The sequence below is a fragment of the Carassius auratus genome, chromosome 25, assembly GCF_003368295.1.
Source record: "Carassius auratus strain Wakin chromosome 25, ASM336829v1, whole genome shotgun sequence".
Taxonomy (NCBI): domain Eukaryota; kingdom Metazoa; phylum Chordata; class Actinopteri; order Cypriniformes; family Cyprinidae; genus Carassius; species Carassius auratus.
Genome location: NC_039267.1, coordinates 21,009,745 through 21,026,553, shown reverse-complemented (window position 1 = coordinate 21,026,553; position 16,809 = coordinate 21,009,745). Strand labels below are relative to the sequence as shown.

The window sequence follows — 16,809 nt, the reverse complement described above, 5'->3', positions numbered from 1 at the left end:
GAAGTCATCTGCAAAGGTAAACTGAATCTGCAGAAAAAAAACAAGCGACACAGCATCTTCAGAGCAGAGCTACAGAAGACCTTCTTCACAAAGCCCACACAAATCCATTAGACAGCCTCTAGATCTGTAATGTTTTTGTTTGAATTTATTTTTTATTTGTTCAAAAACACTTAAAAACTCACAACTACCATGATTCCACTTTGTTTTGAAAATGCACCTTCTAGTGGCGAAAACTTACTTATTGTGCCTTTAAGTATCAGCGTACAATTTTAATTATAAGGGGGGAAATACATGCAGGGGAGAAAACATTATAATAACACTGAAAAAATTTAAACTTGAGCTAATTAATAATAAATAACTTGCCCTAAACAATATTTTCTATATCTATGAAAACCATTTTATAAAACCTGGAACAAAGTATATTTTTCTTGTTGTAAAAAGTCAATTAATTTAAATTCATACATTTGATCTAAACAAAAAGATATATATTTGGTTTAAGCTCACCATTATGGTGATCAGTGTTTTCGGGTTGACTTTTACATTTTCGTTTATGTTGACTTCTGCATTTCTGTTTTTAAAACACATTTACGAAGATGGTTATGGTTAATTATTGATGGCAGCGTACTCTTTTGCATAGTGATTTTTTATTAGTTTCTAGGGGTGAGAAGAGAAGATGCGCCAAAAAACGCTGAAAATGAAGTGGATTTGCGCATCTTCTCTATTAACAACGGCTCTGTGTAGTTACAGCTGCTCCATGTGAAATCACGCACCTGATGGAATTAACCGCTGATTAGAGAACCGGCTTTACTGACGAGATGCGCATTAACGATCGGACGATCGTGATCGGAGCACCCCTATTAGTTTCGAAACTATTTACACTACAAGATGAGATGTGAACTATTAAGCAGGATTTAAAAAACACCATCTTATGCACTTAACCTTTACTTAATAGCATCATTTATACACACACAGAGATCAAGAACCAGCATATGAAGCTCAACAATGGTCACAATCAAGAGCTTCATGCTGCAATGCATGCTGGGTACATGCACAGTACAAAACTCATCCATGACTCCCAGCATGCATTGCGACATGAAGCATTTGGTTTTCACCGTTGTTGAGATTCATACACTGATTCCTAATGTGTGTGTTTCGTAGCACATCAGAACTTCTTGTTTTCTTTTTCCTTTTTCGTGAGTGATGTTTAACAATCTTTCATGACAGCCTGATCATCACTGCTCATTACTTTGCTTTAGTGTGTTATGATAATACTGTTTCGGTGAGAGCAGAGAAACTGGATAAAATCAGAGAAACATAATCAACAATAACTTTGTTTTCCTATGCCTTTTTTATCACAACAAAAGTGTTTTTAAAAATACATAGAACAGCCGATGAAAAGTTCACGGTGTTAAAAAAAGAACATCATGTAAACCTCTGTTCATTCTCAATAAGCACTTCTGTAGACGTCTGACAGATATAGCATCAGTCTGTTGAGTCTAGCGTTAACTCTCTGGTTACACAGTTTTATACTCTTTTCAGTGTGAGGTCAATGTTTTCCAGCTCTTAGAAATAAATAACCTTGACACTTGAGTGTCTCAAATTGTATGATGCTTTAACTTCACCATTATGGGGGGAGCGTCTTCTTTTTCTGTTTACAGAAATCTAAAAGTAGCTGTGTATTTCTAGAGCTCTTAAAAGCATGAAATGGATTTGGGATTTGTTGTTGTAGTGCCATCAACAGGGACTTTAGAGTGGGTCAATAATTAATGGTGGACATGAGTTAAAAGGACCTTTCTGCACATCATTCAAAAACTGCATCTTTATAGCAGAAATAAAATCGCAACGCCATCTGCTGACTAAAAGTTTGTGTCTGAGAATGAGAATTATCTGTGATCTTAATCCTGTGTGAATGGGCCATGTCTTTAATTAATAAAGTACAAATTCCCCCGCAAGTGACATACCATTTTTTTACTGAACACAGATAAAATAATTGGTCCCCAGATCATTTTAATCCAATGTGAATAGGGCTTTAATTTTGTTTAAAACTGTAAGAAAGTGTGAGAAATAAAGTATAAATGTATAACAGTGCATAACAGTGGATAGAAGATGTTGGACCAGATTGAGTAATTATGTGATCAGACTCAATGTCAGCGCTAAACAGTTTGGTTTCATATAAATCCATTAGAGAAGACATTTTAAATGATATATATGACATTAAAATCTCTAAATCATATGAGGAGATGTCGAATTGTGTTGGGTAGCCTACCGGCTCACACAGGAATCAATGGTAATGAAATAGCAGATAAGTTTTGCAAAAAAAAAAAAAGAAAAACGAGGAGAAATTAAATCATTTATTAAATCAAATATTCAGAAGAGTGGCAGAAGAAGTAGGACAAAGCTGATACAGGAAGGTTTTATTATAAAATTAATTCATCAGTTAAAGAAGTAACTAATTTTGGAAGATGTAGGACAGATGAGGTGATTTTATATAGATTACAATTTGGACACACAGGACTAAATGCATCCCTATACAGAATAGGTCAACATATTACAGATAAATGTACTTTTTGTGGGGTAATAGAAACCGTTGAACATGTTATATTAAAATGTGGGAAATATAATATAGAGAGAATAAAAATGATAAAGAACTTTAAAGGTAATCATAAAGAAAAAAAAGAGGTAATTGGAAAGGGTTAAAACAAAGAAGGTATTAATCAAAGAATAGAAATGGAATATATAGTAGAAACAGAATTAAATAAGCGAATTAGATAGTTAAATAAGCAAAGGAATAGGGGAACACACCAGCGTTTTTTTTTTTTTTTAACACGCAGCAGCCAGAAATACAGCTTGGGTGAAATAAAATTAACAACAAAATAAATGAATGAATGAATGAATGAATAAATAAATGAATAAATAAATAAATAAATAAATGAATAAATAAATAAATAAATAAAATCTGAATAGAGGCAAGCCTATCATCCATGTATGAATAGGAACAGTTGGTGGCGGTGTGTATCTGTGGTGTGGAATTCGCCAAAAATATCCAAAGAAGAAGAAGAAGAAGAAGAAGAACGAATCGGAGACGTTCACAAGCTGTTGTCCAATCAAAGAGCGAAACGAGCAGAGTGGGCGGAGCATCACGTTGGCGGTTGTGTTTGCAGCAGCAGTAGATTCTGCTCAAATTCGATCTCAAATGTAACGATTTTTTTATTATTATTATTTAAATAATTTAAATCGCAACAAAATGTAGTTTTTGATGACCTACGAAGAAATTCAGGAAGCAAACCAGTCGCTCTGCTTGGTAAATATTGTCAGTGTTATGCATGTTGTTGGTTTGGTTTTATTGTGCGTGTGGCTATTTTGTTAGCGAAAACTATAAAACTTGTTTATTAAATAACTAGTCAAAGTTTACTTTAAGATCACCCTGATCTGTGTTTATGTAGTGTGATTTAATGTTTAAGACTAAAACAAGCGATCTATCAGGACGTGTCGCAAACTAGTGTAGTTCGCATACTCTCCGTACTTAGATGATCACTGCGTCCTAAAGCTGGGAAATAGTATGTATGAAAGACCCGGATGGATAAATCTGTCTTATATTTTACGAAACTTACAAAGTTTTAATTTTAAAACATGGTTTAAATGTTACACACACAGAACACTTAGACAAATGGGCCACATAGAAAGGAAATATATGTAATGTATTGCACAACTGTATGACTATATTTGGTTTGTAAAGATGCCTGTGAATTAGGTCTGCATGATTAATTGAATTGAATTAAATTTTGTTAGTAAAGCTGGTTCTGTAATCAGCACTAAATCATCATCACATGCTTTCAGATGGAGCAGTATTTATGATAAAGAGCTGTAGTTCACTGACATGTTACGCAAAAAAATGCAGACGATTTTATTGCATGTTTATGAAATTGCTTGCGATAATAATAGCTGTTTGCGTAGCTTCTCAGTGAACTATGACTCTGTGTAGTAAATACTGCTCCATCTGAGAACATGTTAAAATACCACGTTTAGTAACAAATTTACTTCATAACGTAAGTGTTTAAAATAAATCGCACAGAATAAGGCACGCAATATATTTCATAGTATTCTAAATGGTGATAACGGCCCTGCTTTATAAAAATACTTTATTTAAATATAAAATTATAATAATAAGAACTACGATAAACAAAATATTGTCGTAGTCGTGTGTTTATTAGTCACTTTGAATCAATGAAAGCACTTAAATCTTCTGTTCAATCAGATGCCTCTGGCGTTCTGATGGAGATTTACTGCTGAAAGATACGAATGAAAATCGCACATTCTGTGAAATCAATCAAATCGATTAAATTTCTATTAATCTTGCAGCCCTACTGTGTATTTTACCAGATAGCCTACTAGAGTTGCATTAAAAAGTTATCTGAATTCAGGATGAAGTAAAAATGAGGCTGGTCAAAGTGTGTCAGACCAGTGTTATTTTAGAATAAATGATATATCACGCAATATCGCGTTCATTATTGGCGATGTATCACCTGAGACTATGAACACGATATTGTGTGGCTTGTTAGTGTGCTACGGCTCTTTGTAGTAAATGCCTCTCCATCTGAATGTACTTAATTGAGATTTACTACTAATCACAGAACCGGCTTTACTGTTTGGTAACCAAACAGTTAATGGTAGCCATTGACTTTCGATAGTATCTTTTTTATATACTATATTAGTGAATGGCTGGTGTCAGCTCAGACAGGTTTGTTACAACTTGATGGCGAATAAATCATGACAGAATTTTCATTTTTGGGCGAACTATCCCTTTAATCTTAGTTTTGGTTAACAATATCAACCGTGTTTCAGTCCTTAATTCTTTCCTGTTGTGTCTCCTGCAGAACGCATTTGAAGATGGAGAATATGGAGGTGGAAGTGGCTCCAGCATCCAGCGAGGCCGGTGTGATCGTAGTCTCTGAATCTGACAGCAACACGGAGGAAGAGGATGTTCCCTTACAGGATCAAGGCCCATCGGAGCGACCCAGACTTTCAGCCCGTCGGGCGATCCGGAGGAGAAATATAACTGGGTAAGAGAACAGGTTAAGGCTCATCAAATATAACGTGTGCATAATCTGTCCAAGTTAAAAGAGAATACAAAGGGTTCACTTACTTTTTCCTGCATCGACAGTATGGAGTGGCTGTATGACTCGATCTTCCTGTTTTCCCAGGTCACATTCGCAGGTCTCCTCACGTGGAGAGAGGATGCGCAGACTCCGGGAGATCATCGCACAGAATCTGGTGGAGCGGCTGAGCAGCTCCCAGGACACACGGCGCTCCGCTCCTCACACAGATCCACCAGCGCTGGATCCTGAACACAGCTCCATCCGCACCGCTCCTGCTCCTGCTCCTGCTCCTGCTGCTGCTGCGAATGTGACCACGTCTGATGAGTCCAGCGCTACAGGTCCACGGCCATTTCATTTCTCGTTTCATAACAATTTTAGCTCAGATGAATATTTTCCCAGATATCTTTTAAACTATTACATTTTAAGCTCTTTATAATAGTCTACTACTAGAATTGCATCTGAAATTGCATGTTGGCTAACTTCTTAGCATATGAAATGAAGCCATATGTTTTTGTATAATTCAGGGTCCAGTGTTTCTACAGCGGCTGAAGGGACGAGAGCATCTGCTCAACTACAAGAGACTGAGGTGACTGTTTAACTGTTGTGCTTTTATAAAACATGATCTAAACTATGGTCCTCTATCAGAGCAGCAGAATATCTGGTTTCAGTTTGTTGGGAATGCGTCGCATCATTGTAGTGAAGTGGATCGTGAATGGCAGCTGTCTTTGTCCTGATTGAGACTTGTCTCTTCCCAGCCGGTCTCTGAGTCGCAGGGTCCCGTCACAGCTGCTGCGAGTCCCGCTGGAAAGACCGAAGCAGATGATGCTGATGGAGAGACCTGCTCCATCTGTTTCGAGCCCTGGACCACGGCAGGGGACCACCGCCTGGCCGCTCTCCGCTGCGGTCACCTCTTCGGCTTCATCTGTATCTCCCGCTGGTTGATGAGTGGAGGAAATAAATGTCCACAGGTGCGTTTCACCGTTTCAGTGAATGAACATTTGCTAGAGTTAAAGTTTATTATTATTATTTTTTTCTAGTTCTGTAAATAGTTGTGTGATGGGTGGATCATAATTCATATGTGCAGATATATTATCCTGGTTTAATTTGAAATAATTACAATTATGTAAAATATTTTGAATAGTTCTGTCAAACGATTAATCGCATCAAAAATAAACATTTTTGTTTACATAATATGTGTGTGTGCTGTGCATATTTATATACAAATAAACATGCATACTATATATATATATATATATATATATATATATATATATATATATATATATAAATATATATATATATATATATATATATATATATATATATATATATATATATATATATAAGATGTATGTGTATATATTTATATTATTATTTATATTATATATAAACATTTAATAAAAAAACAAAATATTTGTCTTTAATATATACATGCATGTACTTGTTTTTATATATACTTAATAAATCTACACAGTGCACACGCATGTATTACGTAAACACGAACTTTAATTTTGGATGTGATTAATTGTGATTGATCATTTAAGTATTTACATTACTGGCTACAAAAATTCACCAATGGAAAATTAATGATCCTTTTTGAATTTACAAAATAATTTTTATAAAACAAAATATTTTAAGAAATATTTTAAATGTATATTTTAAATCTGGCTATAAAAATTCACAGATGTTGTTACGTTATCCTGTTTTAGTAAAAAAACAACATTCATAATGTTTAACATAATTTGAAAGTATATTACAAAACATTCATCTGAGAAGTGCAATTTATCAAAAAAGACGTGTAATACGCCTTTCACAAAAATCTGTTTTAAAAAACCCAGAATTAAATGTAATTTTTTATAAGGATATTGGTGATGTAATGTGTCCGTAAAAAGATTTTGTGTCTCCTCAGTGCAATAAACCAGCCAAACGTGGTCATATCATCTTTCTTTATGCACGGAAACTGAAAGCCCTGGACAACGCAGAGGAAGTGCGACTGAAGAGGTGCTCCAGTGAGCGTTTATTACTGTATGTATGTATTGTGTGTCCAGTATATGCTTGAGCTGATGGTTTGACTGTGTGCAGTCGTCTGGAGCTGGAGCAGGGCTCACGGAGGATGGAGCAGCTGGAGGTGGCTCAGTGTCGTCAGCAGATGCAGCTCCTGGCCGACGAGAACGTGCGGCTGCGCAAAGAGCTCGAGGTGTGTGTGTGTGTGTGTCTTCTCAGGACAAACTCTCTTCATATCTCAAGTGTCTCGACACTAGTTAACTGGAACAGGGCTTTTCAAGCATTTTGATGCCAAGGACCCCCAAATGTTTTTTTAAGAGACTCTTTTTCTTAAATATAAAGGCAATATTATATTTGAACCTATTAATATAAATTATACCGTTAAGAAGCATGTTGTTATAAAGACACCGTAATGTTTGCAACATTGAATTGGCTTCTGTATTGTTGCAGTTCAAAAAAAATATTTAAATTGTATTAAGTTATGCTGAAGTTTTTCTACTATTTGTTAGAGGAATGTTATATATATCATGTAAGTTTACAGAAAATAAGACTTTTAAGAAATTTTTGAGAGAAAGAAAAAAGAAAAACAGCCAAAAGTGTTACGTTTCGTTTAAAGATTTAAGTTAAGCGCAAAACTGGCATAACGCATAAAACATTTGCGAATAAAGCACTTTTTCCATCCAGTGAGTCAATGAGAACAAAATCGTCACTTTCTGATACTGACTAGCACTAAATATCAGTAAGAAAAGGAGTAGACTGAATATAGTCAAGAGGCATTTATTTGTCATTTGCATAGTTAACACTGGGGAAAACTGGGCATTGAAATGCTTGTGACGAGGCTCAGACATACAGTGACAATAACAAGACATAAGACATAGACGTACATGGAGAGCACTGAGATTGAGTGACTACAGTGCCCTTAGACAGAACGACATAGATGGAGCAGTATATACAAATAAGTGGAAGTAACAGGTACAATAAAGGTAATCAGTGTTTAGAATATATAGAGTACATAAGAAGTCCTGAGGTAATATTATGATTTCTGAGGTAGAACGGCTTTTCTATTTATGATAAATTACGAAACACAATAAATGCGGTCATTGCTTTCGGAGGATGTTGAGGCTGGTTAGTCAAATCATCCCGTCCCATCGTGCAGTCACATGACTTTTTTGATGCGCATGGAGGAATTCATTTGTTAAATGTGTTTCCTTCTGTATTTATGCAACTTTATCCTACTCCGTTGTGTACATAGGTTTTTTTGTTCACTTCTGTGTTTCCATCCAGGGTTTTTTTTTTATTATTATTATTTTTTTAAATGCGGTACCCCAAAATGCACACAGAAATAATTTTTGGATGGAAACATAGCTAGTGTATACACAAGTTTTACTATTACTTCCAGAAATAATGTAAACGAGTGTCAAATAAAACGTAATCAAAGTAAAGGTAGTAAATACAAATATAAACGTGTTGTAGTTCCCTTCATTCTACAGCAAACTCTTTCAATTTAACGGTATTCAGAATAGGAATAAAAAACATAAGTGTAAAACCAACATGAACTAAAGTTAACTACAGTTTCCTCACAAGTTGGCTTTTCTTCACCAAAATTCAATGCTTTACGCTTGTTTTACATGCTTGACATTAATTACTTAACATAATTTTGATTTATAAGTCTCCGCATGATTCAGATATAAAAAAATATCTTGCTGTATTCCAGGAAATACAGTTTTTTTTCATACTCTTTAAAATTTGAGGTTGCAGTAGAATAATTATTGTTTAATGAATAAATATTGACCAGTCTTTAGGGGGAAGTCGTGGCCTAATGGTTAGAGGGTAGGACTCCCAATCGAAGGGTTGTGGGTTCTAGTCTCGGGCCGGACGGAATTGTGGGTGGGGGGAGTGCATGTACAGCTCTCTCTCAACCTTCAATACCACGACTTAGGTGCCCTTGAGCAAGGCATCGAACCCCAAACTGCTATGGGTCACCATACTTGGCTGAATGTCACTTTCACTTCACTTCACTCACTTCACTTCTTTGGAAAGCAGCATGAAAAATGGCTTCTAGAGAGAGAGAGAAGGAAAACATGCAGTGCAGTGAAGGCCAAGGGGGTCCGAAAACCCAATTATGTAAACCCATAGCTTGAAAGAGTGGAGAAGCCGATTTAATTGAGTTTAATGTCAACTGATGAGAGCCATCATGTGTCTAGAGGAAGTGAAGCGTCCTTGCGGCTGGACTCTGTGTTTGCTCTGCAGGAGTTGAGGAGGTGGAGAGCTCAGGCGGCGTTCGGCTCCTCTCAGGGAGCGTCTCAGAGGCAGGACTCGTCCGGCGCGGGACACTACGTCTTCTCTAAGGCTGTGCTGGTGTCTCAGACGGGGGGCAGTAGGGTTCTGTCCTACTGTGAGCCTCTCGGCTGTCTGCTGGCGTCTCAGCCTTCTCCACAAGCAACCTTGGTGCCAGGTAGCAGTTTGAGCTCTTCCACATTGATGTTTTTCCCTTTCTCTTGTTCATATAAGCATTGATCGATCGATCGTTGCTGTCTCAGGCTTCGGTGTGAAGAAGATCAGCACTGCGACCCTCAAACCGAGTCAGTATGTTCCCATCCACTCCAAACAGATCCGAGGTCTGTGCTTCAGCCGACACCAGGACAGTCTTCTTCTGTCCGCGGCCCTCGACAACACTCTCAAACTCACCAGGTGAGAGACCACGGCTGTCCTGCTGGGTAATCAACTGACACCTACTGTAATAAAGTATAAAATTGTTTTAAACGCCGACTGATAATATCATTTACGCTGATTCATCTACACCAACTTTTAGATGCACAAGTAGTTTTTGGTTTCTGTTCTTACAAAATACACTTCAGGTAGTTATGGTCAAAGGATCATAAGAGCTAAGATAAAATATATAAATAAAATGTAACTAAAATCTATGTATCTATAAATCTGGGCTGGATAAGTTAACACGTTATCATCACATTAACCTAATTAATGCCGACAACACAAGTTAACACAATTTTTTTATTTTTTATTATAAAAAGTCTGTTGCTCACTTGCTCTGAATACACATGCAGACAAATCATGGGTCACAGGAGAGGATGCTCCTATATATATATATATATATATATATATATATATATATATATATAATGTTTTACATTTTAATAATTTGGCCAGGTTTTCAAAAATAGATATTGTTATTAGCAGTGTTATTAAAGTAACTAAAGCTAAATTGAAATTGAAATCAAGTAAAATATAAAAATACATATTTTATATTAGTTGCCAATGCAACTTCTCATTTACTACTAAAATAACTTAAACCAAAATTAATTTAAATAGTTAATGAAAAAATAACAACTGTACAGTATTAAACATAAATTATCTAATAAAAGTTACTTAAAAAATATATACAGATACTCAAATGTAACTATAATAGTATCTCAATGATCGTCAAAATCCAGTATCCATCGACCTCTCGAATCCATTTCCTGATTAGATTCTGATTCAGAAGCTCTAGGTTTGATTCGGTTTCATTTTGACTCTGTAATCAAATATATCAGTTCTCTCTCTTTAATGCTGTAAATTAAACCAGGAAACCGATTCGAGCCAGTAACTTGTCTTTCTGAACAATTGATTAAAAACCAGAATCAGACAAGACTAGTCAATAGTTATTTGATTCACTAAAAGAATCTGTTCGTAAGAATCATCTGAATCAGACTACATTGCTCGTGCTGTAGGATTGTTTTTGCATGGAGCTTGTCTGGGTTATTTCTTTCAGTACAGACAATGAGATATGATTATTCTTTCTGGGTGTGATTTTACTACTCAGAAACTCATAATAATGATGTCTCGTGCACGTAACGAAACTGCCTCTTCTGAGTTGCTCGATCATGTTGATGTTTTGTCCGCAGCCTGATGACGAACACGGTGGTTCAGGCCTACAACACGGGCAGACCTGTGTGGAGCTGCTGCTGGTGCCACGATAACAACAACTACATTTACGCCGGTCTCTCCAGCGGCTCTGTGCTGGTGTACGACACGCGGGACACTAGCACTCACGTTCAGGAGCTGGCCCCGCTGCGCTCCAGGTCACTCTCCGCGGTCCTGGCTTCGGCCAAACCGTAGCATGCTGTACATGAAGAGTTGGTTTGCAAAAATGGCTAACTACATTTTGATGTATTTTCAGAAATCACGTTTTTTTTATATTGTGCATTCCAAGAAATCGGCTTGAAAGTGGACAATACCAGCTTTGACAAAACGTGTTTAGGGTTCAATGTGGAGAATATAGTGGTGTTTATCAGTTTTTGCAAATGAACTCTCTGTGTATTACTTGATTGTGTCCTGTACACACTGTGGAGAAGCTGTTTGTTGCTGATATTGTCCCCGTTGTTCACTGTAGCTGTCCAGTGGTGTCTCTGTCCTACATCCCGCGCGCCGCCTCCAGCATGTTCCCCTGTGGCGGCCTGATCGCAGGCACGCTGGAGGGCGGATGTTTCTGGGAGCACGTGGAGGGAACCACCTACACGCCCCACATCCTTCCTCTAGAGTCCGGCAGCTGCACAGACATACAGGTGGAGCCGGACAGCAGACACTGCCTCGTCACCTACAGACCAGGTACATGTCCAACCCACACCAGCACCTTCTCATTCTTAACTACCAAAGTTATGTTTTTCGTCAAACTAATATGATGGCTGTCAGTATAGAGTTAGACTGTTCTGTTGGTTTTATTCAGTTTTAAAAAGACACTGAGATATTATCAGCTTCTATTTATTTATTCCATTCAAAACTTTAATTAGCAAAAAATCGCGAAAGCATCTATTGAGTTTTCTCATTATTGTTATGATTATTAGGGGCCAAGCACTGAAGAGTCGCCATGAAACCACTTGTGGAAAAGTTATGAAATTTGTCTTGCAGATAGAGGATAGTCTCAATAATAAGCACTGCAAATGTGGAGTCTCTAACTCAAACCCTCTAGCGCCACCAACAGCCCAAATTTGGATTTGGACTTTCTTTCTAAATCGTTTAATACTGTTTATGCATCAGTGAATCAAGCCAGTGACTAAACGATCAACTTCACGTTGTTTCTCTTAGTAGCATGAAACAAATCTGTTATTTAAATTGTGATTTAACTACAGAGAGCGATCAAAGAAAGCTCCCTTTTTTCCGGAGCTGTCACACATCGCGAGTATATCTGCACACTTGCCCAAACTGCCGTTACAATGAATGACGCTGTTATGCTGCACAACGGAGCTCTTACTGTGTTCATGTGTTTGCTGTTAGCTGTGGTGAAAGCATTTTGTGAGAGAAGGTTATATGTATATATATATATATATATATATTTATATTTGAGAGGGGTTTCACATGTAATATGCATTTTGAATGCAAAGATGTCAGCCAATCACAACAGTTGTGGTTTACTTGGAGTCTCACAGCAGACACGCCCCTTCAAGCCAGAGGGCTAATGTCAGGATACAAAAATGCTTTTTATTTCTAAATTTTAAATGTAAAAATCATACTAACAATATAAATACACCTAAGGAAACATTAAAAAGCATTTAAAGAAAAGGAAATAATCCATGTCATGGGACCTTTAAAAATGCAGTGAAGTCTGTACTTTTGACAACACTAGTTATGACAGCCATGACCTGAGGTTTCTCATGTAGTTTCAGCACAGCACCACCTAGTGGTTAGGAGATGTAAAAAAAGTTAAAATACTATTTTCACTAATAACTTCTGAATAGTTTGGCCAAAAATCACAAGACCGGTCTCATAAGATTCGGTGAAGCATATCGAAACATTTTTTTTTTAATCTCTCTTGTTGAAAAGCATGAATAAATATTTTAACTAACACCCATGTAGCCATTTTGATATTATTAGCTTTAAATGTATCTGTTTTTTTTTTTTAAATAAATTTAATGTTATATAATTTCTTTAAAAATACATAAAATACAATACATGATTATGTAAATGTGGGAATTTTTGCCATTGACCCTAAAATCGGAAAAATCGAATTTTATTAAAAAATATATTGTCTAATATAATTGTTTTATTTACCTCGTAATGTTTAATCTATAATGTCAAATTTCTGGTGAACTTTTTTTTTTTTTTTTTCTCCAACATTCTTTTCTTGCCACTCTTTTGAATTGATTCTATTGGAATGTTGGCTACAATTCAGAATCACAGATGTGTCGCTACTGCCATTTCATTGTGACTTTAAATAGATATTTACAAATAAAACTGTAATAACGCCCCAACGCAGTCATACAATCACTAATTTCAGTTGTTTACATTACAAAAAATAACTAATATTGTTCCAGTATGAAAACAATGATTTATATTACACACATTTCTATTTTAATTGAAGGTTACTGTATTTGATTGTCTTTTGATTTCTTGCGTCTCCTCGTGTCTGTGTTGTGTGGTCCAGGTCGCTCAAACCCGTCACTGCGTTGTGTGTTAATGGAGCTCAGCCGGACGCCTCAGACAGACATCAGCCAGACGCCCGTCTGCTCCTGCTCTCCGGTCCAGACCTTCACCGCTGGATCCTCCTGCAAGCTTCTCACCAAGAACGCCGTGTTCAAGAGTCCGGCCGGAGACGGAGCCACGCTGGTGTGTGCTGGGGACGAGGCCACCAACTCCACCATGGTGAGAAGCGCTCCTCGTTCAGTCCAGCCTGTGCTCGTGTCTCTCATTCACGGTCTCGTCTGTGATTTCTCCGCTCTGTCTGCAGGTCTGGGACGCCGGCACTGGTGCTCTGCTCCAGAAGATGCCTGCAGATCTCCCCGTGCTGGACATCTGTCCGTTTGGGGCCAACCAGAGCAGTTTCCTGGCCTCTCTGACCGAGAAGATGCTCAAGGTTTATAAATGGGAGTGAGACTGAGAGGAACATTCGAACTGAAATCTGAAGAAGCCTTTTTCATAACCAAATACTGCTGGACGGGGACGCCGGGGGACATTGCTGTCCTTTTACTTTGTGCTTTGTTTCTCTGTTTTTTCTTTTTGTTTGTTTAAAATCTAAATCTTTTTTTTTATTTTCTGTTCATTATAAATTGTTTTCTGTTTCTGACCTTAAAATCAGGGCTTTATTAATGTCTTAGTTGAGCGTGATCAGTGTTCACTGGTTTCTTTGTATATATGTAAGTGTTTTTTTAATAAAACAATAATTGCCTACATTGACAGTTTGTGAGAACCTTAAAAATATCTCTATAGGAGTGGCACGATTAAATCAGTAGGAAAAATACTAAGATATATTTTTTAAGTCAATAAAGCAGATATATTGTCTTAACAGGGATTTGAGTCAACATCAAGTTATTTCTTGGGTGTCACAAATGTAAGAAATGTTCCTCTGCAGTGGTCACGCAGAAACAGGGTTATGTGCTAAATTTTGGCCCATGACTATTAGGTAATTAAAATAGAGATTTAATTATTTTTTTTTACTACAAATGTAACCGGTCACCACTAGGGATGGGCATGATTAATCGACGATCGATAATTGATCGTTAAGATTTTCCTCGATCATGTTAATTTGTTATCGATTAATCTAAAGCATTTTTTTTTATCTAATGCAGGTTGCGTTGCGTAGTGCGAGTCTTCAAGCAATTAAATGAATTTCACTGTGTGGCAGCAATTAAATATTTTACCACCATGGGGCAATATTTGACACCCTACTCGGTTATCTGTGATCTTCCGTTTTGATTTCAAAGAATAATCATGAAGATGTCACGGCGAAGTGTGGCGTGGGACCAGTGGCGGCTCCAGACAATTTTGATTGGGGGGGCAATGGGGGGTCCTGGTCTTTTCAAGGGGGGTCTCATGAAAACCAACAAAAAATACAGTGGACATGGCTAATAACTGCATATTACTGCTACTAAACAACAAAAACACCTTTGCAATGTAAACAAATGACAGGCTACATTTGTTATTCATATCCTTCACACTGCACTTTCATGTCAGGTATATTATGCATTTTTATTGACATTGATATTTTTACATTTATTTCCAGATAGATATTATTGAGTTTACAGGCTAAAGTGGTCTTGCTGTTGTAAACACTGTTGCTATTGTAGAAAAAATATTTGCATCACATTTAAAATATAATTATATTTTAATTCATTTCTAAATTGTTTTTATTTTTATAATGATAATTCAGAGAATGAGAAAATCTGAATAAGCCTTACCAGTGTTGTGATAATTATTTTTACGTGTTAAAAATAAATAAGTACTGTAATATAATAAAAGTTTATTCAAATAACATAAAAAAGACCAGACCCCTCGATGCCTGTGAAACTTTTCTCCCTCAAACAGCACGCTAGTGTTACTTCTACACTACAGGCTTCACACAGCAATATAAACAACGTATCTGCATGTTCTCACATCACATCGTTCTTGTAAAATAATAATAAGTAAATAAACATCAAAATCACTTCGCTGAGAATGAAACACCACTTACCAGCTGCCACGATGTTGAAAATATCCTCTAGCAATTAAAAAATGCGCTTGCAGCGTGAGGAATCTTCCCGGTTGGATGAGGTCGTAGTCAGGTGAAGGTCATCATGTTGGTCATTTTATTTACGGCTAAATTATTATTAATAAATTGTACTAATATTATGATTGGGCATGGGCAGGCATTCACAAATGTTTATGGGCAAAGGAGCAGGTGCTCAAGTGAACCGGTTCTTTCGGACAATTCGATCAAATAAACCAGTTGAAAAAAAAATGGTTCACCGGTTCTTTTGCGCTCGATGTAATGCCGTCATTGGCGATGATTGCACTTCATTTAAGCCTTCAGTTTACCTGCGCTTATAACATTAGCACAGAATCAGTTCAGAATCAATCACCAAAAGAATCAGTTCGGTTCAGATGCGCTCTGTGTCAGTCTGCTTCACACTGAATCACACATGCGCAGTTATCATCAGCTCATCGGTTCTCGAATCGGACGCGTCCGACAGAAACGGTTCTCGGTTCAGTGTATGAATAAATATCGAAATAATTATTTATTATTGTTCTGCGTAGTTTGAAGAGAAACATTTTTGGATCTTTATCCCGAATATATATTTTTTTTAATCAGGAAGAGGCTGGGGGGTCAAATGGGGGGTCAAGGCATTTTTTGGCAGGGTCTTGAGACCCCCCAAGACCCCCCCTGGCGCCGCCGGTGCGTGGGACCATTTTGATTTAAAAAGCGAACTAGTTAACTGCAAACATTGCGATGCCGTGTTTAAGTACAACACGGCCACGACTCAAATGATGTACCTATGCATCCCGGCAATTTTTCATGAGGCTTTAACCCTTTCGAGTCGATTAACGCATATATGCGTTTTGAGTCATTTTCTCCTGATAACCCCTGATAAATTACACTCTCAGTTTTAATCGTACAGATAAGAGCAATACATCAATCGAATCTCTAAAGGGTCTAGTTTTTTTTTGGATACAGACATAATAACAAAAAACCTTTGTGCACTTATAAAATAAAGATAACAAACAAGGTGCGCTGTCTACAGTCTTTGTCTCCGCTGATCGTCATGTACAAACATTTCATTAAAATGAACCGTAACTCCGTGAATACTCAACGAAGAGACATGAGAGAGATATCTATAGAAAGCCTGGAATGTCTACTTTTAACCTAAACAAGTGCTTCCGAAAAACAAATATTCTGAGATAAAGTAATCCATATGAAAACAACGCAATGTCTGTTTTTCATATCTTCCTTCATTATATTTAA

The 16,809-nt window shown here is 36.9% G+C and overlaps 1 protein-coding gene across 1 annotated transcript; it reads left to right on the top strand.

Moving 5' to 3' along the window:
* Positions 1–3,111: 3,111 nt before the first annotated feature.
* LOC113043763 (E3 ubiquitin-protein ligase RFWD3-like) lies at positions 3,112–14,269 on the top strand. Its single transcript, XM_026203346.1, has 13 exons — positions 3,112–3,195; positions 4,875–5,060; positions 5,202–5,434; positions 5,621–5,682; positions 5,852–6,064; positions 7,006–7,097; positions 7,179–7,293; positions 9,351–9,555; positions 9,641–9,791; positions 11,003–11,179; positions 11,491–11,705; positions 13,519–13,736; positions 13,822–14,269. Exons 2-13 carry the CDS (start codon positions 4,888–4,890, stop codon positions 13,963–13,965), a joined length of 1,998 nt encoding a protein of 665 aa, XP_026059131.1. The 5' UTR covers positions 3,112–3,195; positions 4,875–4,887; the 3' UTR covers positions 13,966–14,269.
* The last annotated feature ends 2,540 nt before the right edge of the window (positions 14,270–16,809 follow it).